Source organism: Myotis brandtii, unplaced genomic scaffold (genome assembly GCF_000412655.1).
Source record: "Myotis brandtii unplaced genomic scaffold, ASM41265v1 scaffold363, whole genome shotgun sequence".
Taxonomy (NCBI): domain Eukaryota; kingdom Metazoa; phylum Chordata; class Mammalia; order Chiroptera; family Vespertilionidae; genus Myotis; species Myotis brandtii.
This window is the reverse complement of record NW_005363938.1, coordinates 3718857-3746576: the sequence shown is the minus strand read 5'-3', so window position 1 is coordinate 3746576 and position 27720 is coordinate 3718857. Positions and strand designations below refer to the sequence as shown.

The window sequence follows — 27720 nt, the reverse complement described above, 5'->3', positions numbered from 1 at the left end:
CGCCTTGAGCCCTCCCCAGGCACTCCTTTCCCCCAGGACAAGCCCTCACTGCCCCAGTGTCCATGTCCATTGGTTATGCTAATATGTTTCAGTTTTTAATAAATTGGATGATTACTATGCATCTATATATTAAGGGAACCTTGGTGATTGGAAAAATTTGAATACCTAATTTGTTTTCTGACAGACATATAAGAAATTCTTTCTAGCTTATTATATCTAGCAGAACATTTTTCCAAACTATTATTGATTGTATTTCTTAGCTACATATTTAATCTCAACTCCCTTTTTTAAATACAAGAAACTGGTCTTGATGATAGTTATATATATACACACACACATATATATGTTTTATTGTGTATCCTTATACCTCATTTACTCAGTAGTAACTAACATTTTACTATTCTTTTTGTAAATTAATAAGATAAAATCAGTATAATCACTTCTGTGATATTTTTAAAAATATTAATATTTTCTGGAGCTCATTCTTTGAAGACTAAAATACTTCCTCTTCTCTGGCATATTAGCCCTACTTTTCGACTTAGGAGAGTAAACTCTTGCCCTTTTTCCGCCCCCTGATTTTGGAGGTGTGTGTGTAATGTGTGAGAGAGAGGGTGTAGGAGGGGAGGGAGAGGGAGAGAAGCAGGTGAAAGAGAAAGAATGTGAATTCCTCCTCCTGAAATGTTGAATAAATAATGAAATAACTTTGTTATATAACACCTTCCTTGCCACAATAATCTGGATAGATTTTTACCATTATTTTAAAACTTTTAAATTTGTGGAACAGAAAAATTTTCATTTTTCACAATCAAAAGTACAATGGATTTTCTTATAGAAAGCACAAATAGTGCAGTAGGAATTTGGAGTAGCAGGTGTTTTGTTTTAAAGACTAAAAATGAGCTCTAGCTAGTTTGGTTCAGTGGATAGAGTGTCGCCCTGGGGACTGAAGGGTCCTGGGTTTGATTCTAGTCAAGGGCACATGCCTGGGTTGCAGGCTAGATCTTTAGTAGGGGGTGTGCAGGAGGCAACTGATTAATGATTCTCTCTCATCATTGCTGTTTCTCTCTCTCTCCCTCTCTCTCTCCCTTTCTGAAAAAAAAAATAATAAAGGGTATATAACTATTTAAAATAAAATGAATGAAAATTTTTTTAAAAAAGACTGAAAATGAAAATGAAACTTCCTTTTGAAAATTTTAAGCAATAAACTGAAAGCCAATTCTTACCTGTCCAGACTTGTTTAGCTTTAAACATTCAAAGTAAAATCTAGATTAATTCCAAAGGTGACTATTAAAGATGTTTTCTAAATTGCATATGCCTCATCTTGTTTGTTTTGAATCTCTGATCTATTATATAAAAAGCCTGTGGTCATCACGCTGTAACAACCGATTAGCAGGAGGCTGTGTGCACAGGGTGGGCGGGGCTGCGTGCGCGCCAAAGCACATACGGGTGGGCGGGAACTTGACTCTGGAGGACCTAACCGGAGGTGCGGGTGGGTTTCTGGGTCCCACTGGGGCAGCGGGCAGGTTTCCGGGTCCCGCCTCCTGTGGTGGTGGCCGCGGGATTCTTTCTGGGTCCCGCCGGGCCACGGGACTCTGGGTCCTGGGTCTCTCGCGATTTTGCGTGCTGGGCCCCTAGTATTTATATAAAATGCTCAACAGACAGGAAGTTGAGAGTGTCAAATATTAACTGAGATTCCCCTGGCTTTTTATAGGAAAAACTAGCAGCACTTGAAGCAAGTATTGAACAGCGACTCAAGTGGGCGGGTGGTGCCAACCCTGCATTGGCACCTGTACTACAAGATTTTGAAGCAACAATAGCAGAAAGAAGAAATCTTGTCCTTAAGGAGAGCCAAAGAGCAAGTCAGGTATTGTGACTCATGTATGCCATCTTTGTTTCCAGTTGCAAGATTATGTAACTGATTGGAAGTTAAGTGTTGGATAACTAGGGGTATCTTGAGAGCTCTACCTCTAGTCAAAGCTCTGGGAAGAAAGACCAATAAAGGCTATGGGTGGGGGCAATATTCCTTAGGCTGAGCTCACAGCCAGTTATTTCCCCGGACCCTTACTGGAAGTATCCCAGCAGCCTCTGTTGGAAAATAAAGAGTTTAATTCCACATTTATCTAAGGTGCTCTAAAGATTTGAATATTGTATTTTCCAGATGGCAATAAAATGTCTTAGTGTTCTGCCAGGGGTGGTGGGTTAACTTTGTTGGGGTGGGGGGACAGAGAGGACCAAAAAAACCCCAACTTAATGTAATTTTCAATCAGATTCAAAATTAGACTAATATTGCATATACCCATCACCAAAATTTAAAAATTATCAATTTAAGGCCTACTTAAAAAATATATATATGTTTTTATTGATTTTAGAGAGAGAGGAATGGAAAGGGGGAGAGAGATAGAAACATTGATTGGCTGCCTCCTGCCCACCCCCTACTGGGATCAAGCCTGCAACTAGGCATGTGCCCTGACAGGGAATCGAACTGGTGACTTCTTGTTGCATGGGCCAACATTCAATTCACTAAGCCACACCAACGAGGCTACTTAAGGCCTATTTTATTTCCTCTTTCTTTCTTTAAAAAAAAAAAAGAAAAAGAGAGAGAATCATTGATTGGGTGCCTCTTGCACGCCCCCCACTGGGGATTGATCTGGAAACCCGGGCATGTGCCCTGAATCAAAACATGATCTCCTGGTTCATAGGTTGATGCTCAACCACTGAGCTACACCAGCCGGGCTCCTCTCTCTTTCTTACTACTACTCCCCATCCCATAGTTAATGGAAATCCCACATATTTTATAATTTTATCTGTAAAGATGTCAGTATGTGTCTGTAAAGATAATAACTATTTAAGAACACAATACTGTTATCTACCTTAAAAAATGTACTTAATACTTTCAAATATCTAGTTAGCATTTTATGGTCTTCATTGTAAAGTTAGGAGTAGAAAGGGAACATTCCAAATTGAAATTTGGACATAGTACAAATTGCAGCTGAATATGATAACAATTTTCTCTTGGAACAAATTTTTTGTGTAAAAACAATCACGTAGGAGATACATATACCTAATTATACTTAGGTGCTTTGGGCCATCTTAAACCTAACTGTATCAACAACCAAAAATGTACACTTATTTACAGCCATAATTTATACGGATTAGGTCTGTGTTTCAGAAGAGTCATAATTCATACATTCTCAGAACCTATTTTGGTCCTGAATTCTGGAAATTAATAGGTAGTGTTGTTTCTGTCATTAATTGCATTTTCCCTCCCTCTTGTGATGGTTCCTTTCCTCTTTTGCCTCTTCACAGGTCACTTTCCTCTGCAGCAATATCATTCATTTTGAGAGTTTACGAACTAGAACTGCTGAAGCCTTAAACCTGGATGCTGCATTATTTGAACTAATCAAACGGTGTCAGCAAATGTGTTCATTTGCATCACAGTTTAACAGTTCGGTTTCTGAGTTAGAGCTTCGTTTATTACAGAGAGTGGTGAGTCTTGAATCTTGGAGGGAGTATAGAGACTTAGTACTTAAAATGATAAGGCTGATGTTAAACCCTCAAAAATCAATATATTCACTCAATTTACATTTATTGAATGTGTACTTTATATGTGATGTTTTGAGGGAATAGAATGATGGTTGAGTCTTGTTCCTAGCCCTTAAGGAACTTATTTATACAAATAATACAGTGAATGAAAAAGGGGAAAGCATTCTCAGAGTACTGTGGAGGTTCAGAGGGGAGGAGAGAGATACTGTATAGCAAATGACTCAGATGCACTGACAATAGGGTAGCAAGCACGCAGTGCTGGTGAAAGACAAAAGCTGGACAGATGAGTTACGTACAGAAATACCAAGTTGATAAATTTGATGTTTATATTTTGTGGGGAGGCTTTAGGCTGTGTATCAGGACGTTCTAGATTGTTTGTTTGGTTTTTTGACTTTTTATTGTATTTTAGAGAGAGGGGAAGAGAGAGAAATATTGGTTAGTTGCTTCCTTTATGTATCCTGACCAGTGATCAAACCTGAGACTTTTTCAGTGTATGGGATGACGCTCCAATCAACTGAGTCACACCAGCCAGGGCCAGTTTCATTTTAAAGAGTGATTTGGGGTCCTGGATATGGATCATCTTGTTATTCCAGATACATGTCTTAGGTTTGAATAAACTTTAATTGTTTATTCCCTGTATGATTATGCTGAAAAGTTAAAAATCTTAGCCTGTATTTCATACATTGTTTAAACTAGTATTTTCTGGGTAATTAATTCATAACTTGACAACTGAAGTTCTTTGTGTCAACTTGAGTTACTAATGCCTTTTGATGATGATGAAGAAGAAAAGAGTCTTATATTATTTCAGCTGATACTTAACATCAAACAAATGCATGTTCTGTTTAGGACACTAGCCTTGAACATCCTATTGGCAGCTCTGAATGGCTTTTGTCAGCACACAAACAATTGACCCAGGATATGTCTGCTCAGAGAGCAATTCAAACAGAGAAAGAACAACAGATAGAAACGGTCTGTGAAACAATTCAGAATCTGGTTGATAATATAAAGACTGTGCTCACTGGCCATAATCGGCCACTTGGAGATGTCAAACACCTCCTGAAAGCAATGGCTAAGGTAAGACTAATAACATTCATATACAATCACTCCCCCCTTTTATAAAATTACATAGTTTTATTTATATAATATAAACAAAAACAATTTCAAGTCACATCTTGCCATTTGTATCTGAGTTAATTTGTGTTTTCATCAGCTATTTTTTTTAAGCAGGTAGTAGTACCCTGATTTTGTACACTGAGAAAGTGAATGCTAAGGAAATTGATTCACCAAAGTAACATACTTTATAATATAGCTGAAACTTGAACTTAGTTTCAGAATGTTTAGGTCTCCAATTTCTCTTCCCACCATTACCTCCAAACTCCAAAGTTTGCCTTCAAAATGATTGAAATATTGTCTCTTCTTTCTAGTATCCTACATAATCTAAACAGTGAGGAAACTGAGCCCCGAGAAAAGGCTAGATTAGTCATCATTATAAAACAATAAATCATTTGATTTTAGGATTTATTTTTACTTGGAATTTTTATTTTGTGCTAGAAACAAAATTCCTATTGAAAGGGCATCTTAAATAGCAATAAGCAGATTAAACACATTGATATTTGAAAAACACTTATTGTTATTCAAAAGGTGCTGTCAAGAGTAATTACTGAAACAAAAACCATTTTTTCTTGATCATTAATAAATGGATTCTAGGATGAAGAAGCTGCTCTGGCAGATGGTGATGATGTTCCCTATGAGAACAGTGTTAGGCAGTTCTTGGGTGAATATAAATCATGGCAGGATAACATTCAGACGGTGCTGTTTACATTAGTCCAAGCTATGGGTCAGGTCCGAAGTCAAGAACATGTTGAAATGCTCCAGGAAATAACACCCACCCTGAAAGAACTGAAAACACAAAGTCAGAGGTAAGGACACCTTCTGACCTAAATGTAAAGTGTAAAGTTTAAACCTCTGGTGTTTATTTAAGTTTTGTTTATTTAACTCATTTAATGTTCTTTGTCTTATATATAAGTAGTAATCTGATAAAGCATCCCATAAGTAAGCCATTTTCTTTTGTATTTCAGTATCTATAATAATTTAGTGAGTTTTGCATCACCTTTAATCACCGATGCAACAAATGAATGTTCAAGTCCAACATCATCTACTACATATCAGCCTTCTTTTGCTGCAGGTAGGACTTTCCTACTTCAAAAAAGACCTGAATCTTGATCTGTTAATCTGTATATAGAAGCTAAGATATTTAACTGTACTGTAAGTTATAAGTATCTAAAGGGCTTCCCTAAATTCTGCCTTATCTCAAACTGAACAAATTTTGGCTTAATTTTAAAAGTACTAATATGAGAGTTTTAAAATACTTTGTGTTCAAATACCCTTTTATTCATTTATTTTATGATTATGAAATATATACCCGTTAGGAAAATCTAGAAAAATTTGTATTTCTGTTCTAATTAGAAGTAAAACGACTGTGTTTGTTCATTGACTTTTTTTGTATGTATGCACACACATACTCATAAATTGTTATCATTCTGGGAAGTAATTTTTATTGCTTTTTGTGATTTAATATTGATAATTTCCCTGTAGTTAAATAATCTTCTTTTGTAATGACTTAGTGGCCAAATTTATTTTTATTTTTTGTGGCTATATTTAATATACCATTCTATATTAATCTTATTGGACAGTTAAGATATAGTATTTTGATGTCACAACAAGCTATAAATTTATACCTGGATGTCTAGCTATTTAGGCTGTTATTTTTAGGAGAACTCCTTCTGTTTCAAGGGATAAAGTCATCTATTTTCAAGGCCGTACATTGTAGTTGGTGATTGAGAGAGTGTCTCCCTGCTGTCTCCTCTTTGTCCCTCTTCATTTTCTGTTTACATGTAAATTGAGCTACCAACTCTTTCCCTATAGCAGTCCGAAGCAACACTGGCCAGAAGACCCAGCCTGATGTCATGTCACAGAATGCTAGAAAGCTGATTCAGAAAAATCTTGCTACATCAGCAGATACTCCACCAAGCACCGTTCCTGGAACTGGCAAGAGTGTTGCTTGTAGTCCTAAAAAGGCCGTCAGAGACCCTAAAACTGGGAAAGGTAATTAGTTAGAATAACGATGCCTTACATATTCATACAAAGTGGTGGTTTGATTTACTTATGTTTCCATTGCTTCATAGCTGTGCAAGAGAGAAACTCGTATGCAGTCAGTGTGTGGAAGAGAGTAAAAGCCAAGTTAGAGGGTCGAGATGTTGATCCAAATAGGAGGATGTCAGTTGCTGAACAGGTAGGTGACCATTTTTTAAACTTGAATTACACATTTTAATGCTGCTGAGACAGCAGAGGTTTTAAGATTCCCTCCCCATTATACTTGGGGCTTCATCAAGAAATTAGAAACTTCTATCTATTTTTAGGATTCAGAAGGTTTTGAATAACAACTCTGGAATTAACAAATATTCACCACTTTATTCTGACTCTACTTTGTTAGCAATTTATTTTCTCCCCAGCCCTCTTGTAACAGAAATTTAACGTGTAACTTGACCCTCCCTCTCTCTCCACCAGAAGACAGTTAATTTGCACTTTAAAGAGGACTATCTGAAGGTTTCAAATGAACTGAGGCTGACATTTTGGGTACAGGAATGCTATCTATAAAGTGTTCTTGGACATCAGTTTGTCTGAGGTCATTATTCTGAAATTTTCTCAGTAGTGTTATTAAATTTTATATATGAAATTTGAAAATGAATTCTTTTCCCCTCAGCTGTTTCTTTTGGAAGTTTTTAAACCTACAGAAATGTAGGGATGCTCATAAACTCTACCTAGAACTGGGAAACCAGTTGTTAATGTTTTCCTGAGTCTGCTTCACATTTTCTGTCTGTGGATGCAGACACATTTTTCAGAACGATTTGATAGTTGTAGATATTATAACACTTCATGTCTAAATACTTCAGCATGTCTACTAAACAAACCATTGTAATATATAGCTACAATATAATTATATAACTACCAAATCAGGAAACAACAGTGATGTTATAACATTTTGCTATTTCATCTTGATAACATTGACTTTTGTCTAATATTCAGTCCATATTCAGATTTCTCCAGTTATCCCTAAATGTCCTCTCATTAAACCATCCCCACACTCCCATATAAGATCTAATCAAGGTTCAGCCTGTATTTTATGTGCTTTTCCTATTTTTAGTCTCTTTTAATGTCTAGAATAGTTTCCCAGCTTTTTTTTTCTTTTGACATTGACATTTTTTATGTGTCCAGACTATTTATTTTGCAGAATATGACTGTTTGTATTTGATTTTTTTCCCTTATAATTATATTCAGTATCACCATTTTGGCAGGAATGCTATGTCAGTGATGTGTCCTCAGAATTTCACATCTTTGACACAAGTTAGATCACTTAGTCAAGGACAGTGCTCTCAATTCTCCATTACAGATGTAACTTTTTCTGTAAAAATTTGAGGCTTGAAAGTCTTACTTTCTAACTAGAGGCCTGGTGCATGAATTCGTGTACCAGTGGGGCCCCTCAGTCTGGCCTGCGGGATGGGGCCAAAACCGGCTCTCTGACATCCCCTGAGGGGTCCCGGATTGCAAGAGGGCCCAGGCCAAGCCAAGGGACCCCACCGGTGCATGATCAGGCCAGGTAGGGACGTGGGAGGTTGGCCAGCTGGAGAAGGGCTGGGGGAGGGCTCCAGGGCATGTCCGGCCCATCTCGCTCAGTCCCGATTAGCTGACCCCAGCAGCAAGCTAACCTACTGGTCGGAGCATCTTCCCCCTGGTGGTCAGTGAATGTCATAGCGAGTGGTTGAGTAGCCTTAGCATATCATTAGCATATTACGCTTTGGTTGAACAGGCCACCGGACATTTAGCATATTAGGCTTTTATTATATAGGATATTATATAGAAAGTTTTGGCATCCATAATTCAGTTTCAACAGCAGGGAAGTTTTTTATTTTAAACACTGTTAAATCACTGTATAGGACAGTGATGGCGAACCGTTTGAGCTCGGCGTGTCAGCATTTTTAAAAACCCTAACTTCACTCTGGTGCCGTGTCACATATAGAAATTTTTTGATCTTTGCAACCATAGTAAAACAAAGACTTATATTTTTGATATTTATTTTATATATTTAAATGCCATTTAACAAAGAAAAATCAACCAAAAAAATGAGTTCGCGTGTCACCTCTGACACGCGTGTCATAGGTTCGCCATCACTGGTATAGGACCTGAGCTTGCACTATTCATAGTCAAGAGTCACTCTTTAGAAGCAATTTTTCAAGTTTGTAAAAAACCGTGGACAATGTTTGTGGATAATAACCATGGGTTATTATCTTTACTTCTGACTTTCTCATAGGTTAATGGGTTGTATGCTTTCATGACTGTCCCATCATAGCTCTCTGTTCATCTTTTAGAGGAGGCTTGGCTATTGTACTTTTTATTCTGATAGTCATTTCATTTTGTATGAAAGTAAGTTAAGGGTTATAGGAATGGGGTAAGTATAGAGTTCTTTGCATACAATTTTTTCATAGGTTATGATTCAGCCATATAGTGAGCATTTGCTATATAATTGGACCCTCATGGATGCTCTGGATATAGAGATGGTTGTATCTCTTATAATAAACAAAAATTTAGCTGAGTCAGAATGTGGACATTGAGCACCCAACTGTGTTCCAGAATCTGCTGGGCACTTTTTTACATAGCACCTAAGCATTTTCCCAGTGACTATACATGTTAATTCTAAGAGCAACTGTGGGGTCAGTAGGGCTCTCTCTTCATCTAAGGATTCATAAATTTCAGAGGGGTTGTGAGGTTCCCGACACCCATCTTGTAAGCTGTGCAATTATGAGGGAAGCTCCGCTTACTTAACCTCTTTTCCACAACAGCAACTATACTTCCTTTGGGTAATTAATTTGGGTGATTATAAACTTAATATTAAATAATTCATATTACTCATATATGAACCATGTCATGTCTTAAATGTCTTTAAATACTGTCCTGCCCATTTTTACAGGTTGACTATGTCATTAAGGAAGCAACTAATCTAGATAACTTGGCTCAGCTGTATGAAGGTTGGACAGCCTGGGTGTGAATGGCAAGACAGTAGATGAGTCTGGTTAAGCGAGGTCAGACGTCCACCAGAATCAACTCAGCCTCAGGCATCCAAAGCCACACCACAGTCGGTGGTGATGCAACTGGGGGCTTACTCTGAGGAAACCTAGGAAATCTCGGTGCGCAAGGAGGGGAATCCTGCAGGGCAGCTGCACTCAGGGATACGCCCAACACCATGGCCTGCCACCCTAGGGTCAAGGGTGAAGGAAAGAAAGCTCACCGCCTGAACACGGAGATTGTCTTTCTGCCTCAGAACAGCTGCAAATGTGTCAGGAGGTTAGCTGCAGAAAGAAATCGGGATGCTGCGGAGCACAGAGTGATTTGGAACTCCATTCCACCTGACCCTGTGTGTACAATCCAGGAAAAAACCCCGCTCAGAAACAGAGAACTGGGGCCGCAAAGAAATCACAGCCAAGGAAGATTTGATGCATTCAGATTCTTGTGTAACATTTGTTGCTTGGCAACAGTACTGGTTGGGTTGACCAGTAAGTACAAAAAGGCTATGTGATAAGAATTTCAGAAATGGACTGAAAATGGAGAGCTATGTAACAGATACACTACATGGGAAGAACTTACTTCTGAAATAAAAGGAAAAACCCCCCACTCATCATCCTCCTCCCCAGACCCTACCACCTACCCATTCCCCTTTTACCTGATCTAGTAGATTAGACATCTTTCAAATTCACTTTTTGCTCAATCCTTATATTTCATATACTTCCATCTTGATGCTGTTACACAACTTATATTTGGAGTGATAAACAAATTTCTCTAAAGCCACTGATAACGTGGAAAATTCAAGGATTGTTTCAAGGTCTGATGATCACATATAAAATGTAATTCTGGTTAAGTCATTTCTGTGATTCTATCATGTGCAGTTTCCAGAATTTTCACTGTGCATTCAAAAGTAATGAATCTAACAGACATTTGATTTCATGTACACTCCCCTTTGCTTATAGTGTGCATTTTTTGGAGGTCATTCAAATTTTCCCTCTTCTGTGATTGCTGTAGTTTCTTTCATAGAAAGTAGCTAAACCAATGTAATCTTTTTACCTTTTTAAAAACCAGGATAGAATACCTATTAGAGTTTTACATTGTTGATGACAGATTAAAAATAAAGTGATGTTCTCTTGAAGGTAGAGTGAAATGTTTTTTTAATTCAGTTTTCTCATTTGATACTTTTAATTTACAAGGTGTAAATTAGAAGTGCTTTAGTTTACCTGGTATTTTAGGACATGTACATGAAAACATCAGCAAAAGTGAGAACCACCAGTACCTTTTATTAAGTTCAATGAGTCTGTGAAGTACTTTTGTTTTTGCATAATTTTAATAGTTTGCTGTTTAGTAATACATTAATTATAGTGATTTCATGATCAAGTTAAATTGAGCATTGCATTTCAGTACTGACTTTGTAAACTCAATTGTTGATCCAAAATAAAATTCAGATTAGAATAGGATTCTTAAAATCACAACACGAAGAATACAATTTAAAATCTTGATTGAGTCTATTTTTCCTACATCTTAGAGATTAGAACTGTGATCACTTTCTAGTTGCCAATCCTCACAGATAAACTTGAGAACTGTTAAGGAAAAAATTCCACACAGCTCTGGCGTTTTCTGTATTCTGATTGCTGCATTAATCCATAATTAAATACCCATTAGACTGCATTTCAGTATCAGTGCTTTTTTAATACTTCAACAGATAGAGCAAGAAAGGTGGTATTTTTAAAATACCCATGTGTGTCTAATTGCAAGATTAAGGAACCTAGTGCATCAAATTTTATTCATTCTTTTTTAACCTTACTTTCTCAATCAAAACAACCTATCTGGAATAATAATGCCATATTGTGTTTTGCACACTGCTTTATTTCCTAGAGGCTGTGGGGCTATTGCATTCATCACTTGATTACCTCTGCTCTTCAAGATTGACCAGTTTTTTCAGCAACATTGTCACAAGGAAAAATTTCCATCAAAATGATAAAACCAGTTCATACTAGTTTGTCCCTATAGGTAGTATTCAAAAATTGCTTCCTCTTTGGCAAAGAAGATAAATGAAGTAGGTGAACTTTATCACCTGTGAATTTTTGGCTTCAGAGGTACCTGGCACCTTATCTGAGCAAAAATGAAACAGCTTTATAGCAAAAACATGTGCCTCTGGTAAATTATCCATCATTTTCATTTTAAAATAATCCCTCAGAGAATAGTGTGGCATATATATGTTTGGTTGTGGGGCAGATATAACTGATGACTTCAAAGCTGCTCCTTACTGCACCCTGGACAAGACCCCAATCTCTACAGTTTGGCTTCCTCTGGGAAGTGATTCTGCAAGTACTAGTAGCCTTGCCGTTTTAAACTGCTGTAAGAGAACTCAACAATTAGAGAGTTAACCAACAGTAAAAAGCCCTGGTGATAAAGCAGAATGAGAAATCAGGGCTATATTTTGGGGATTGTCTTTTAACAATGTAAAGTTTAGAGTGCTGTGGTTATGAAGTCATACATTTTTAATGATACAGAATACCTCTGGAAAACCAGGGGTCTGCTCCTCTCTTTTTCTTTCTCGAATTCAGGGGGTACAGAATAACCTACAACCTATCATTCAAAGTACCCTTGGAAATTGAAGTTTATTGTCTTTGTTGTCTTTAATTTTCTAGAATTGCCTAAATATTGATTTCTTTACAAAGCTGTGGAGGCTTAATGGTTTTATAGAGTGTATTTCTCTTTTACTATTTCTTTGGTGTGTTTTAACAGTATTTCTGAGTTCTTAACAGTTTGCTAGGTGACAATAGATTTTGTGTCTGACACTGTGGTGAGTTGTTTTTGAGATATGTAAGATTTCTTTGAGAACTGATAATCAAGCTCTTGATCTGTTTCCTTAAATTATTTTTATTAAGAGCCCAAACCCAGGTTCAGGGTGAGGGTTTGTAATACAAAGAAAAATTTTCATCACTTCTGCCCTTAACACTTGCCTTTATTAACTAAGTTTAGTATGTAGTTTTTTAAAATATTGTCCAATGTTTGGTGTTTCTGCATTGTTTTGTGGTTATTCTTGATGTGTGAAATTTAGGGAAAGAGCCATTTAAAAAATGCCACGCAGGGCAATGCAAGTACAGCCAAATATTAGAGTTGATGTGCAATCTTAGGTTCTTTTAAATCTGGGGTATTATAGGCAGTACTTTAAACTGAAAAGTCTTCCTGGCCTATTTTCCTCCACGTATTTGTGACTTCTCTGGGGGCTTACTTGTTTTGGCAGTAAGAAGCTGGTCCTTTTCTCCCAATTCTTTTCATATTAAAGAAAAACACCCTCAATTGGCCTGTTAGTCCTTTCATCTTACATCAAAAATCAGTGAATGCTTTTCTATTAGCACATTTAAATACCATTGTTTTACATAAAATTAGATGCATATGAAATCAGTGACCTTCTGTACTCTTCTTGAGTTTGTAAAATGACAGTAATTCAAAGCTAGAACTACCCCATCCTCCCTTAAATCAAGGAGGTAGGATATAGTAATGTAAGGTTCACTTAAAGAAGATAGATGTTTTCAATATTTGAGTTATTAGATTCTTCCTATGGAGAAAAACTAGCATTACAAAGTTTCCCAAACATTGGGAAGGGGAAATTCACTGTTTTTTGACCCTTAAGGGTTTGCTGCACTTTCCTTTTTAGGCCTGGGTAACCATATCACCATGCCTTTCTTCCAAATGGGCAAATGGACTCTTAGAGCAACTTTCTAGGTTCAAGGGTTAATTGTACAACATGAACTGTTTAGAGTCTTTTACTTTCTATGGGAATTTGACTGGGCTTAGTAGGGAAAAGCTGTTGGTTGTGCTAATGTAAAAATGTCATACAATTAGCTCTACTTTTGAAGACGGTAAACAAGGAATTGCATGTTGTTCTGAAATACAGACTTGTAGAATGTTTTCTTTCTTTAAAACAGGCTGATTTCCCGCCCCCTCTTCTTTTTCTGATAGTCCCAGTTTCAGTTCCTATTTAAAGTTCTTGTGTCAGTTATTTTTCTGGTTTAAATTTCCCTTATATTTCCACCTGTAATGTCAGTGGCAACATCATACTTGTTAATTTACTTTACCCTTCTTATAAGAGCAAATTGAGTTGAACTGAATCTTCCTTGTCCTAGTAAACATTGTATAAAATAAAGTGGCTTCTCTGTACAAAAGGTTGTAATGCCTCCTGATGGATATAATTTTGTGATTGTATTTAAGATTAAAAGTTGAACAAATCACACCAGCTTCCTGAAAATGTTCATAACGCATTGTTTGGAAAACAAAAATACATGCCTACTTTGTGCATATTTGCATTACCATGGCAGAGATTGTATGAAATACATGTTTTTCAAAAAATAAAGGTTAAAAAGATGTAGCATTTAAGCTCTGAATTTATTGGTCAAAGTAGTTTCCAGAAAACTTAATTTTGCTATATGGGTAGCTATTTTTTTAATAGTCTATTTTTATGATTTCAGAGAGGAAGGAAGAGGGAGAAATAGAAACATCAATGATGAGAATCACTGATCGGCTGCCTCCTGCACACCCCCCCACTGGGAATGGAGCCCACAACCTGGGAATGTGTCCTGACCTGGAATTGAAAGGTGACCAGGTTCATAGGCCCATGCTCAACCACTGAGCACACCAGCCAGGCAGGTAGCTTTTTTTAAAGCATGAATACCTCTAGAAATTAAAAAAAAATTTTCTCCCCTCGAAGTTCTATAGTATTTTTGAACAGCAGTGGAAATTTTACTTCAGTGGGAAAGTTCTTATCAAGATACTGTTAAGCTTAATTTTGTCAATATTTAAAAACAAATCTATAGCCTAGCTGGTTTGGCTCAGTGGTAAGCGTCAGCCCGTGGACTGAAGGGTTGCAGCAGGTTCCATTCGGTCAAAGGCAAGTACCTGGGTTGCAAGTACCCTGGCCCTGGTTGTGGTGGCACGCGGGAGGCAAACCAATTGATGTCTGTCTCACAAAGATGTTTGTCTTACCCCTCCACTCTAAAAAGTAGACGGAAAAAATATCCTCAGGTGAGGATTAATAAAGAAAATCTCACACACAAAAAAACACTGACATGTACATTCCCTGGGATATGAAAACCTGAAGGCAAATTTAAATGTCCGGCTTGTTTTATCGTCTGGAAGTCAGACTGCATTTGTTGCCGCTAGATAGTGTTAGCTGTTTAGTCATCTGGCACGTTTTGAAAGATCACATCCTGTTTTTGCAGTACAAAAACAAAGCTCAAAAGAAAGCTACACTAAGGGTAGGTGTTTTGTTTTTTAAGCCGTTGGGAAAGTTGGAAGACCTTACAGCAGTGCTCTTGGGTTGTGAAGTGGCAAATAGCTCTGGGAACACATTCCTCCAGGAACAAAACACTCCGTGAAGAACCTGTTGCTGCTTGAGCTGCTCCCATTTTTTTTCACCTACCCAATTTCACAAGTGGGTGTTGAAAAGTCGTCTTAAGTTGTACATAGGGAAATGGGTGAAAACCAGAAGTAGCTACCAAAGTAGACATGGGTTATTTCTTGTTTTTAGAAATGTCACTTTTTAAAACTAATAACTGGCATCTCATTTGGAAGTGGGTGTTACGGTGCCTCTAGCAAAATTTTGCACTCGGTGCTCGATATAATTATTGAGACTAATTACTGTCTGCTGACTTTCTTTTGAAGAGGGAGGGGAGGGCCTGGCTCTCAAACTTAATAGCTTTAAAATCTCCCAAAATGGGCTCTCTCGATCAGCTCGATGCACCTTACCTACATTTCCCATTTTCCACCCAATAATAGTCCCCAAAGTAGCGCTTTATTAGAGTCCCTTTCCCTTGCAAAGGCTTCCCTCCCACCCCGTCAAGTGTTTATATCTGAGCCAGATGATTTTCAAAGATCCTACCCTTTCTTGAAATACATAATGCTTCTGTCCGCCTGGCTTTCTGTGGTCTGTCGCTACATTCTCTCACAGTTCTTTATGCCTTCCCTGAACTTTTAAAAAAGAACCTGGTAGTTGTAGACCTATATGTTTTAAAACATTTAAATTCGATAGCATAATACAGAATAAAAGGATAAAAAGCTGTACGTTAAACGCTCGGCAAGATTTCCTAAAACAGACATCTGACCAGGTCAACATTTGGTATGAGTTTGTTTGAAGGATGAAAAGCAAAGCGCTTTGTTAGTTCATTTTGAAATCCGGGTGAGAAAAGACGTAGAAGTGCCTCAAAAGTTCACCTAGTTCCTAAATTGCTTAAGAATCCCACGGTTCTCAACCTGTGGGTCGCGACCCCTTTGGCGGTCAAACGACCCTTTCACAGGGGTCGCCTAAGACCATCCTGCATATCAGATATTTACATTACGATGCATAACAGTAGCAACATGACAGTTATGAAGTAGCAACAAATATAATTTTATGGTTGGGTCACAACATGAGGAACTGTATTTAAAGGGCCAGAAGGTTGAGAACCACTGGCTTACGAGGTTTATGTGTCCCCTTAGCAAGGTTTCTAACGTAAGGAAGGTTGTCAAAACCAGCCCTTTTGGAGAGGGAGGTCGTAGTTCCATAACAAGTGCCCCACAAAGACCCCATAAGCCAGCTTTACAAAGCGGTGCATTTTTCACGAGTTTTCTAAGCCCAGATGACCTCTCCCCTCCCCCTACCAAGCTAAAGCCCTTTTGCTATGGAAGGAACAATGCAGAAATCTACATCAACAGCTCAAAACTTCAGTGATGGGCACGGGCCTCTGGCAAGGGGACCGGCCATCGTCCGAGGTTAGGGAGACATGCCCGATCTTGCCCTTCGCCTGACGCTGGGGCGGCTTCTTTCTTCGAGAACTACATTTCCGTCTCCTTAGCAGCTCTGAGGTTCAGCAGAAGGTCCGCGACAACCCGTGGCGGCCAACCCTGGGGCTCCAGAGGCCCGGCGTAGGCTGGAGCCGTTCAACCGCTTCCCGAAGGCCTGCTTGGGGCCGCGCACACCTCCTGGGCGCTGATTGGTCACCCTGTGGCCCCGCCCCCTCGGCCCTGCAACGCCTCGCTCTCCTTTGACCTCGATTTCAAGCCAAGCGCTGGGCAGCGGTTGGTCCGGCTCCCCTGAAGCTTGGGTTCGACGTGCCCAATGAGGAACGAGCTTCGCGGGGGCTGTCGGGAAAGGCCGCCGGCCTATATAAGGAGTTTGCTGGGCGTGTCGTCGCGCCCGGGTCGCCGTGCGGTTCTTGGACCGGGGCTGGTTGGGAGGTTGCCTTGGGCTCGCTGAAGCGGCACTTGGGAGACGATGGCGGAGGGCGATAATCGCAGCACCAACTTGCTGGTGAGTGCCGGCGTTCGTCACCCCGGAAACGGGCAGAGCTGCGGCACGTCGGTGGGCTCGACCCGGCGGTGCTGCGGCCTCGTGTTTATAACCCGCGGCGGCCCGGCCCTCTCCGGGATTCCTGGCGCTGGCGACAACGTCTGCTCCTCGGGCTTCTTGAGTAGCTTCTGCTTGGCGGTGTCTAGTCCCCCGGGGGAGGGGAGAGGAGGGCGGGCGATCAGATCGCGAATACGGGTTGAGGAAGAAGGGGGGCTGTGGCAAGAGGGCCGCGAGGGGCCTGTCGAGCGCTGTTGGGGCCTAGGCCCCAGTTGTATCGCATCTCTCCGCTTTGATCTTAACCGGGACGCCCCTTGGTTCCTTTCCCCCATGCGCTTGGGCAATGGGTGGAGGGTCAAAGGGCTGTGGCTGAACATTTCTGTTAGCGCTGGCAGAGCTGAAAACGGCAGAGAGGCAGCGAGTTCACCGTAGAGAGAGAAGTTGGTGGGAGGGGGTCCAGCTGGCAGGACAATGGGAGGGGAGGTCCAGGCGTTTGTCTGGAATTTGTACGTCTGGGGGTCGCAGGACGATTTCAGAATAAGCAGGGGTCCGAAGGAACTGGAGTGAGGTTGCGTCACAGGCGGACAAATGTGACCTCACTGTGGATTTCACGGCACAGAGTTCTGGTCAAAAACGAGAGAAACCGGTGCATGTTCTCTGTTCCCTTTCCCCAGGGAAAGGCAGGCCACACACCACACCACAGTGACTAGAAAGAGCAAATAATTTAATTTTTGGCTTTTGATTTTCCAATAGCCCAGGTGCTGTAAGGGATTAAGAGACTTTGCAGGGTAGTTTGTGTGTGCACTTGTTTTTAGAAATGCATGACCACACCCACCCACACACCTCCCTCTACCTACCTACCTACCTACCTACCTACCTATCTACCTCTATAGTCAGCCCCTGCCAGGTTCCTTTTAAGAGGATTGATCAAAGCACAGAGTTGAAATGACAGGTCCTGGACTGGAGCTCAAACACTCTTTCCAGCAGAGCAGTGTAACTTGAAGGAGAAAACGTTTTGCCACTCCACATTAGCTCATCCTAGAAATTGACTTGTCAGATTTTCGGAGAAATTGGAAGTCTAACCAAAATGTCCTCATAAGTTTAAGAAGCGCTGTAGAAGATGTATACATTTATTATTTGGTAAAAGCAGTTTTCCTTATTTGTGCAAATGATGTCAACATCTAAATGATTCCATTACACAAAGAGCTACTTGAGAATTTTATTGAGCGCTGTTCAGGGAGAGGCTGCTATCCTAATGGACTTAGAAGTTGGGGTTTAAATCAATGAAATGACAAAACAGCAAATCAATTCTAACCACCTGAAATGAGCAAATAGAAAGATCTAATTTTATACTGTGGGTACTGTGCTTGGTAGTGCATGACTTTGGGAAAGTTGGTTAATCATTCTTTAATGTAAAATGGGTCTTAATTATCCCTACCTTATGTGAAGAGTAGCCCAGTTCTTAGACTTGGAAAAGTGACCATTACATTATTTTTTTTTCTCTCCACTGATTTTTTTCATTGGCACCAAAATTTTAGAGTTTTTTTTTTTGAGAAACTAATTTGTTTAAAATAGTGATTTGGTTTACAGCTGTTTTATATATTTGATGTCTTAGAAGAGTTTAATTCTCTAGGATTAATTCTCAGGAATGTTGAGAGTAGTAAATGATGGCTTTAAATATTGGTTGTCTATAGGCTGCAGAGACTGCAAGTCTGGAAGAGCAGCTGCAAGGATGGGGAGAGGTGACGCTGATGGCCGACAAAGTCCTCCGATGGGAAAGAGCCTGGTTTCCGCCTGCCATCATGGGTGTGGTTTCCTTGGTGTTTCTGTAAGTGAGCTATTCAATTCCTTAAGGTTGTGTTTGTTATTAATAAGGAATCAGGTACTACACAGCGAATGGAAGCGTCTTAAGTCTTTTGTAATGCATAATCTGTAAAGAATGCCTTTTCTTAGCGCAGTTTGCCCAGTTTTTAGAACTTTTAGTACTTTGTGAACTCAGTAACATAATGCAGTTGAATAAATCAGTGATTCTCAAACTGTTTGGCCTTAGAACCCTTTACACTCCTACAAAGTATTGAAGACCACCGAGAGCCTTATTCTCTTGGTATTTACATCGCAGCTATAATGTCATCATGTCATGAAGCTTCCAGAAAACCACTTGTGAGAAAATTAGAATGAAAAGGGCAAATAACATCTGAGAACCAGAGGAATAAGTGAATAAACATCTTCACTTAGGAAAAGTGACTCTGTTTTTCTAACCTTTATTAATTTTTTTTTTTAAACAGGAATATCTATTATCTAGATCCATCTGTTCTATCCGGTGTTTCCTGTTTTGTTATGTTTTTGTGCTTGGCTGACTACCTTGTTCCCATCCTGGCGCCTAGAATTTTTGGCTCCAATAAATGGTAGGTGGCATGATAATTTGGCATTCTAATTTCTGAGAAATTACCCTGTTGGCTGTGATTAGTATTCTGTAACTAATCACAGAGAAGTATCTAACCATCAGATACCTAGGGGTTAGATTTATTGCTTTTATATGAAGAGTTTTTTTTTTTAGCTCATTCATATATAAATCATTAATTTCCAGTACTTATATAGCTCCACTAGAGGCCCAGTGCATGAAATTCGTGCTCAGGTAGGGTCCCTAGGCCTGGCTGGTGATCAGGGCTGATCTGTGGGGGGACTGGCAGGGTGATCGGGCCCCAGCTCTCACCGGCCTTAGCTGGCCTGGTGCCACCCCTGCCACTGCCACTGGTTGGGGCCTGTGGGCTGGGGGCAGCTCCTGCATTGAGCGTCTGCCCCCTGGTGGTCAGTGCGCATCATAGTGACCAGTCATTCCTCCGGTCATTCTGCTGTTTGGTCAATTTGCATATTAGGTTTTATATAGATAGATAGGTCTTTTTGTGGTCTGACATTTATTTTGACTTTCTTTGTAGACTTTTTTATTGAAGTGAGAGGGTTGTTTGTTTTTTTAGGTAAATATTTTACTTAAAATATTTTATCAAGAATTGTAGAACTCAAAAGCTTTCCATAAAAGTAATATCTTTACATTTTATATTTGTTTCCATTGATATTTAAGATAGTATATTAACTTCACAAGTTATTTTTGAATGAATACACAAACAGTAACTGGTAGATTTTTGTCCATTTATTTAGCAACTATTGAATGTCTACTTTTATGTTAGGCACTGTTCTGGGTGCTATGAAATATTTTGATTTTTAAGATTGGTCTTGTGTTTAAGGTTTAGATGTTGAGGCAGTGCAGTGGTAGTTAGTTTAATGACTAGCAATTATTTCAGAGTAAGTTCAAGTTGTATATACAAGTGGGTTGTTAATTTCATTTATACCATTCTTTGAATTAGTCATGTACTGAGTTCTCAAGATATATATAGTTAAGTGGCTAGGGATCATATTAAAGAATTTCAACTTCTCTCTTCTCTGTAATGTTCAGTTCTCACTTTTTTAAAAAAATATATTTTTATTGATTTCAGAGAGGAAGGGAGAGAGAAACATAAATGATGAGAAAATCATCGATCGCCCTTGACCGGAATCAAACCTGGGACCCTTCAGTCCACAGGTCGATGCTCTTTCCACTGAGCTAACCAGCTAGGGCCAATTCTCACTTTTGACTGAAATAATGAGCAAAACTAGACATTGGAATATATTTTTTCTTCCTAGCTGCTATTCTCCCTCAGTTGTTTATATAAATTTGATTAGTAGCCTACTTGTGCCTTTAGCTTTTTGTTCCCCTGGTAATAGCAAATTATTAAATAACTAGAGGCCCAGTGCACGAAATTCATGCACTGGGTGGGGGTGGGAGTGGGGGTGTCCCTCAGCCCAGCCTGCACCCTCTCCAATCTGGGATCCCTCTCACAATCTGGGACTGCTGGCTCCCACTGCTCGCCTGCCTGCCTGCCTGATCATCCCCAAACCACTCCCCTGCCGGCCTGATTGATGCCTAACTGCTCCCTTGCTGTTCTGATTGCCCCCACTCTGCCCTCCCCTGCCAGCCCGGTCCCCCCCACAACTGCCCTCCCCTGCCAGCCATCTTTGAGGGCGTGGCAGTCAATTAGCATATTCCCTCCTTATTGGCTGTGGGCACTGCCATCTTTGAGGGCGGGGCAGTCAATTAGCATATTCCCTCCTTATTGGCTGTGGGCGCCGCCATCTTTGCGACTGTGTGAGGGTCAGTTAGCATATTCCCTCTTTGTTAGATAGGATTCTTAAAAGGAAGAATTTTATATGTAAGCCCTTGGGTCTTTGAGAAAAATTGAGACATTGTTGAGGAAGTTTGCTTAAGTTATGGAATAATTAATTATGTTTATTTAAAGATGTTTTCCCATAGCATTATGGATGAATATTAGGAAGTTTCCTTTGAATTGAATTGTTTTTCACATTCAGTAATGAATTATGCTGCTATGTTTTGGGCAAGTTGGTAACAATGCTGTATAAAAAATTTAACAAGTGGAATCAGCTTCTGACCTTGACTTTATCAGCCAGGTGGCATTTTAATCTGCTAATTCATAATTCCGGGAGGAAAGTTTTCAGAAACTTTCATGCTAAATCAGTTCGTGGCTCTGTCTTATCAACAGAGCAGTTTTATTGTTTGTTCTTTATGGGGAAGGAAGGACACTGTTGCATGGCCACAGTCCAGCCTTGACCATGGGCAACATATAAGGTCGAAATTGTTTACAAGAAGTTCCAGGGCTCAGCAGAAATCCTCTTACTGTGTCTCTCACTGCAGTTTCACAGGGATGAGAACTAGAGGAGAGAAGATAATACATCCCCCAGCTTAGGGCCCGCTTTTTTGTTGTTAATCCTCACCTGAGGATGTTTTCTGTTGCTTTTTAGAGAGAGTGAAAGGGAGGGAGGGAGGGAGAGGAAGAGAGAGAGAAAGACAGAGAGAGAGAGAGAGAGAGAGAGAGAGAGAGAGAGAGAGAAACATCCATGTGAGTGACACACATCGACTGATTGCCTCCTGCATGTGCCCCCTAATAGAGCCAGGGATTGAACCTGCAACCCAGATACATACTCAACCAGGAAATTGAACCCAAGACCCTTTGGTGTGCAGGCTGTAACCACTGAGGAACACCAGCCAGGGCAGATGTGCTTTTTAATAGCAGCCATTTTATCTGTAATAACAAAGACAGTACAATGGCAATTTTTTGTTTTGTTTTTGTTAATCCTCACCTGAGGATATTTTTCCATTGATTTTTAGAGAGACGGGAAGGGAGAGGGAGAGACAAAGAGAGAAACATTGATATGAGAGAGACACATTGATTGGTTGCCTCCCACACAAGCCCTGACCAGGGATTGAGCCTGCAACCAAGGTCCATGCCCTTGACTAGAATTGAACCCAGGACCCTTCAGTCCTTGGGCTGACGCTCTTTTCACTGAGCCAAACTGGCTAGGGCTGAAAATTTTACATTATAAATAAAAAAGGGCTTTCTTGGAGGATCTTTTTGTATTTTTACTGCTGTTTGTTTATGATTATATTATCCCCCAGTGGGACTAAACTTATATTTGAGTTGTGTGTTGCTACCTTGGCATCAAATGTATGAAGCCCAGTTGAAGGTATTATGCTGTGAATGCTAGTAGTTACTATCTCGCTGAAAAGTTCTCAAATACAGTTGTTTGGTAGAAACTTCACATCTTCCTCAAAATAGTGGGACACTGGTGGGCTACAACCTAGGATTCACTGGGATCTGGAAAATAATAAAGGAATAACCCTAGCCAGTTTGGCTCAATGCATAGAGCGTCGGCCTGCGGACTGAAGGGTCCCAGGTTCGATTCCAATCAAGGGCACATGCCTGGGTTGCAGGCTCGGTCCCCAGTGGGGAGCATGCAGGAGGCAGCCGATCAGTGATTCTCTCTCATCATTGATGCTTCTATCTCTCTCTTCCTCTCTTTCCTCTCAGAAATCAATAAAAATATTTTTTAAAAAAATAAAGGAATAGAGAAATTAATTTGCACCGTAGGCCGTGATTTCTGCACAGCCTATAGTAGTTTGAGTCTGTCATTAACCAAATGTGGCTTTAGAACCGTAGAGTACCATTACTTTGTACATGCACACGTACAAGTATGTTTATGTAAAAACTTATTCCTGTGCTATCAGTATCAGAGGTGTTTTAATGGTACAAAAACTTTTCACCTTTATAAGTAATGATGAATCATTGTTTTCTATTTAGATTTTCTTTAGAAGATAGCTTTTTAAATATGAGAGGATGGTGTATTTCTGTTTACTGTAGAGATATACTTATAGTGAAGGGGGAAATTATTTTTCTAGGACCACTGAGCAGCAGCAAAGATTCCATGAAATTTGCAGCAATCTAGTAAAAACTCGTCGCAGAACTGTGGGCTGGTGGAAACGCCTCTTCACACTAAAGGAAGAAAAGCCAAAAATGGTACTTTTTTTGTTTTGATTTATTCAAGTAAAGCAAAATTTTAAGGTTGAGTCAGTTTTTACTTCAGTGTAATATAATGATAGCCTTTTTGTTTGAATAGTTGTAGTTTGATATTTATCATCCATTGCTTTAATTTCTTTTGAGTGTATTCATAAATGCATATCTGTATTAGACTGAGTCACTAGAAGGTAAAATTACATTTAATTTGTATTCTAGTAGAGTGAAATCTTTCTCTTTTTTTTCTTACTGAAATAAAGTAAGAGACATATACTTAGAAAGCATTTATTTTCTATTTTTAAAATTTATTTATTGAGCCCTGGCCAGTTTTTCTCAGTGGATAGAGTGTCGGCCTGTGGACTGAAAGGTCCTGGGGTCAATTCCAGTTTAGGGCACATTCCCAGGTTGCGGGCTCAATCCCCAGTAGGGAGTATGCTGTGGATGGCTGATAAATGATTCTCATCATTAATGCTTCTATCTCTCCCGTTCCCTTCCTCTCTGAAATCAATAAAAATATATTAAAAAAAAAAAGCCCTAGCTGATTTGGCTCAGTGGATAGAGCATCAGCCTGTGGACTGAAAGGTCCCAGGTTCGATTCCAGTCAAGAGCACATGCCCAGGTTGCTGGCTCGATCCCCAGTAGGGGGCATGCAGGAGGCAGCTGATCAATGATTCTCTTTCATCATTGATGTTTCTATCTCCTCTCCCTTCCTCTCTGAAATCAGTATATATATATATATAAACAAAGAAAAAGGATATGATTTCTTTAAAAAAGAGGTAATGGATGTTAACCTACCAAAAAATTTATTGATTTGAGAGAGAGAGAAACGTAGATTTGTTGTTCCAATTATTTATGCATTCATTGGTTGACTCTTGTATATGCTCTGACGGGATTAAACCCACAACCTTGGAGTATCAGCATGACACTCTAACCAACTGAGTACCTAGCCAGGGCTAGCATTTTTTTTCTTAATTCAACTTACTATGTGAAGTTATTAATTGTAAAAGTTGTATCATTTGTATTATAAACTATTTAATTTAAATATAGAATTACAATAGTTCTATGATGGATCCAAATTCTATAAAGCTGGGCCTAATGGAGTTTTCTTTGTTTTTTGTTTTGTTTTTTTTGTGTGTGGGGTTTTTGTTTGTTTGTTTTTTAATATGTTTTTATTGATTTCAGAGAGGAAGGGAGAGAGAGATAGCAACATCAGTGATGAGAGAGAATCACTGATCGGCTGCCTCCTGCACACCCATCCTGCACTGGGGATCAAGCCTGCAACCCAGACATGTGCCCTGACTGGGAATCGAATCATGACTTCCTGGTTCCTAGGTTGACGCTCAACCACTGAGCCATGCCGGCCGGGCTCTATGGATTTTATATACTATAGATAGATACCAAGCATTTTTAAAGAAAAGTGGTAATAAAAACTGAATCATTTTCCAACCTTTAAAACGACTTTCTTAGTCTGTTTCAAGGAGTTAATACATTCTTATTATTTTCTTTATTAGTACTTCATGACCATGATCATTTCTCTTGCTGCGGTTGCTTGGGTGGGACAGCAGGTCCACAACCTTCTTCTCACCTACCTGATAGGTAAGTCTTTGAGGGCACAGGCACATTCTGGACAATGAAGTCTAAGGAACTTAAACAAACATGTGTGTGCTTACCAAGTTTAAGGCACTGATCAAGGGACTGTGGGAGTCTAGAAAGATCTCTAAAACCCAGGTCCTTGTTTGTAGGAAGTTTGTGGTCTTGCAGGAAGTTAAGACAAAGAACATCATAACCAGGTAGAAAGAAATGTACAGGAGGTAAAAATAAGCAGTGCGTGTCATCTGAGGTTGGGAGGTATGATGGTTGAAGTTTCTGGGATATAAATATCAACAGAAGTAATGGATTTCATATTGCTTCCTCCCATTAGAATGCCTAATAGTCTGGGAAACTATCTTCTCTAGAATGTATTAACATTTAGGAAGTGAATTATTGCCTTCTTAACTTTGTTTGTTTGTTTATTTTTAAGTGACTTTCTTACTGTTGCTTCCTGACTAAACCAGACCAAACGGCAGAGCAACAGGTTGCTATGATGCACACTGACCACCCAGGGGCAGACATTCAATGCACTGCCCCCTGGTGGTCAGTGCACTCCCACAAAGGGATAACTGCTCAGCCAGAAGCCAGGCTCACGACTGGCAAGTGCAGCAGTGGTGCTGGGAGCCTCTCCCACCTCCATGGCAGTTGGACATCCCCCAAGGGCTTCCAGACTGTGAGAGGGCGCAGGCCGGGCTGAGGGACCACCCCCACCCAAGTGCACAAATTTCATGCACCAAACCTCTAGTTGAGTAATATTATCCTTTTTTATCTCAAATATCAACTATTATTATGATGGCACATGACTGATTTTAAAAGCAAATAATACCATTCAATTAATGTTAAATAGTAGAAACACTACTGTCCACACTACCAATGTAGTTATCTTGTAACTAATAATATGCATTTATTTCTTTATATTTATAGTAATTACAGTTTTGAAAATTCACACTTCATCATACTTAAAAATCTGTCAAAATTCAAATTATCAAAACTTAACTTTTCATTCATATGCAAATTTGAAAATTCTCTCTTTCATACACACACTTCAAACAACCAGCCCCAGTAACAAATGCACTTTTCTGCATTACTTTGAAAAGATGAATTTACTATTTATGTTAAATGATGAATTTGCTACTTATGCTCCCAAGTTAAACATATTTATCAGTTAAATATAATTGCAATGAACAATAACATGAATCAGGAAAAAGGCTAAGGTTGATTGTTTAAATAAGTTAACTCATAGTTTTAAAAACTGAAGTCTGAGTAATTTTTGATGAATGTCCTATAGTCAAACTCATATAATTGGTGAAAGAAAGACTCAAATCTATGGCTTCTTCTTACTGTAGTGTTGCATTGTGAAAATTTTATGCTTCTATCCAAGAGATCTGGCAGCTCACAGAGTGATTGACAGGGACATGATATCATATTCGTGATTCTGGTTTTTTTCCCCTTTAATTAATGGACTTTATTTTTTAGCGCAGTTTAAGTTTACAGAAAAATTGAACAGAAAGTATAGAGAACTCTCATATACTCTCTCTTCTAAAGCCCACGGTTTCCTCAATTATTAACATCTTTCATTTGTGTGGTAAATTTGTTACACTTAATGAACCACTATTGATACATTATTATTAATGCATTAATAATATTACTTTAACTCTGATTAACTAGCTGTAATATAGTTCTGTGAATTTATTGCACTGATGCTGTAAAACCTGGATCTTGTGGTATATCTGTCCCTACATAAGTGTTGTTTTCTCCCCTTCAATATTGCTGTCAACAGTGGCACCCATGTAGCATATGTTTGAGTTTTTTGTTTCATACTACAAGCTACCTTAATTTACATGTGTTTCCTCATTGTAAATAAGCCTGTCTTCTTATCTGGATTTTTTGTGTGTATACATGTTCTACCACCTACTTTTGTGATTTTAATTCTGTATTACTTCTTCTACTTCGTTTTGTGAAAAGGGGAAAAATAAAAGCTGGTATCCCTTTTTGTGTCCTGTTTCTTTCTACCTTAGCCAGTACAATATTTACTTGAGTGGATTTATGGATCTGATTAATGAACTATCTTGTGTGATCAATACATGCCTATAAGGTACTCTTTAAGAACAAAATAAAAGGTTTAAATTTATTCATTCAGCAAACATCCAGGCAAAATGCTAGATGCAAAAGGAAATGAATAAGTGATAACCAAAGATGATGTGTGAGAAGGCCAACCAGGGAGAACAGGCAGGGAACAATGCAGGCTCAAGGGAGAGTGCCTGCCATGGGCACCTCTGTACCCCAGGGTACACGAGGTGCTCAGTAAGTAAGTGGTGGGTGACTTGTATGTACTTTAAACTTTTTTTTTTTTTTTTTACATTAGAGCTCCAATTGGATGTTTTATCATTGGACCTCACTGTCTACTTAGTGTATCCTGGGAACAGATTCAATCAAATTACATTCTGAGGCCTACATCCACCCCCCACCCCCACCCCCCACACATACGAAAAAAGTGTATGGATCCTTCTTTGGAGCCTCTTGGGGATTTGTTGTAATTCCAAACAGGGAAGTCTCAACACAAAATCACCATCATTGGTTGCCTGATGCTTGGAAATGCTGTATTTATACCATGCAGTTGTGATTACATCTCAGGCTGGCCAGTCACACTGGCTGGCTTCCTTCCCATGCCAGTCTGGCTACGCCTGTGCCAGTTATGATCACAGCAAAAGTCCCGTTTTAACACTTGCTTTGGCGTTACTT

General features: G+C 39.3%; 2 protein-coding genes and 1 long non-coding RNA gene across 9 annotated transcripts in view; 2 read left to right on the top strand and 1 right to left on the bottom strand.

Moving 5' to 3' along the window:
• SMG1 (SMG1 phosphatidylinositol 3-kinase-related kinase) overlaps positions 1–14038 on the top strand; it is a 155816-nt gene extending 141778 nt beyond the window's left edge. For all 6 annotated transcript variants that reach the window (XM_014544419.1, XM_005871998.2, XM_014544423.1 and 3 more), the window contains 8 exons: positions 1709–1861; positions 3304–3483; positions 4387–4614; positions 5248–5459; positions 5619–5725; positions 6466–6645; positions 6726–6832; positions 9566–14038. In XM_014544419.1, the coding sequence (XP_014399905.1) occupies positions 1709–1861; positions 3304–3483; positions 4387–4614; positions 5248–5459; positions 5619–5725; positions 6466–6645; positions 6726–6832; positions 9566–9643 (1245 nt within the window). In that variant the 3' untranslated portion in view covers positions 9644–14038. The remainder of the gene's footprint in view (positions 1–1708; positions 1862–3303; positions 3484–4386; positions 4615–5247; positions 5460–5618; positions 5726–6465; positions 6646–6725; positions 6833–9565) is intronic.
• A 611-nt stretch (positions 14039–14649) lies between these two features.
• LOC106727096 lies at positions 14650–26984 on the bottom strand. The gene is made up of 2 exons (XR_001363256.1): positions 26628–26984; positions 14650–15017 (listed from the first exon to the last, which is right to left on the bottom strand). It is a non-coding gene; the product is annotated as an uncharacterized LOC106727096 (long non-coding RNA).
• Positions 16713–25458, top strand: ARL6IP1 (ADP-ribosylation factor-like 6 interacting protein 1). 2 transcript variants are annotated; one of them, XM_005872056.2, is made up of 6 exons: positions 16731–16951; positions 18682–18815; positions 19273–19392; positions 23274–23391; positions 24900–24984; positions 25409–25458. In XM_005872056.2, the coding sequence occupies exons 1-6, from the start codon at positions 16916–16918 to the stop codon at positions 25435–25437; spliced, it is 522 nt and encodes a 173-aa protein (XP_005872118.1). In that variant the 5' UTR covers positions 16731–16915; the 3' UTR covers positions 25438–25458. The 2 variants fall into 2 exon arrangements, with proteins under 2 accessions (XP_014399904.1, XP_005872118.1); XM_014544418.1 differs by lacking the exon at positions 19273–19392 and having other exon boundaries at positions 16713–16951.
• Positions 26985–27720: the final 736 nt, after the last annotated feature.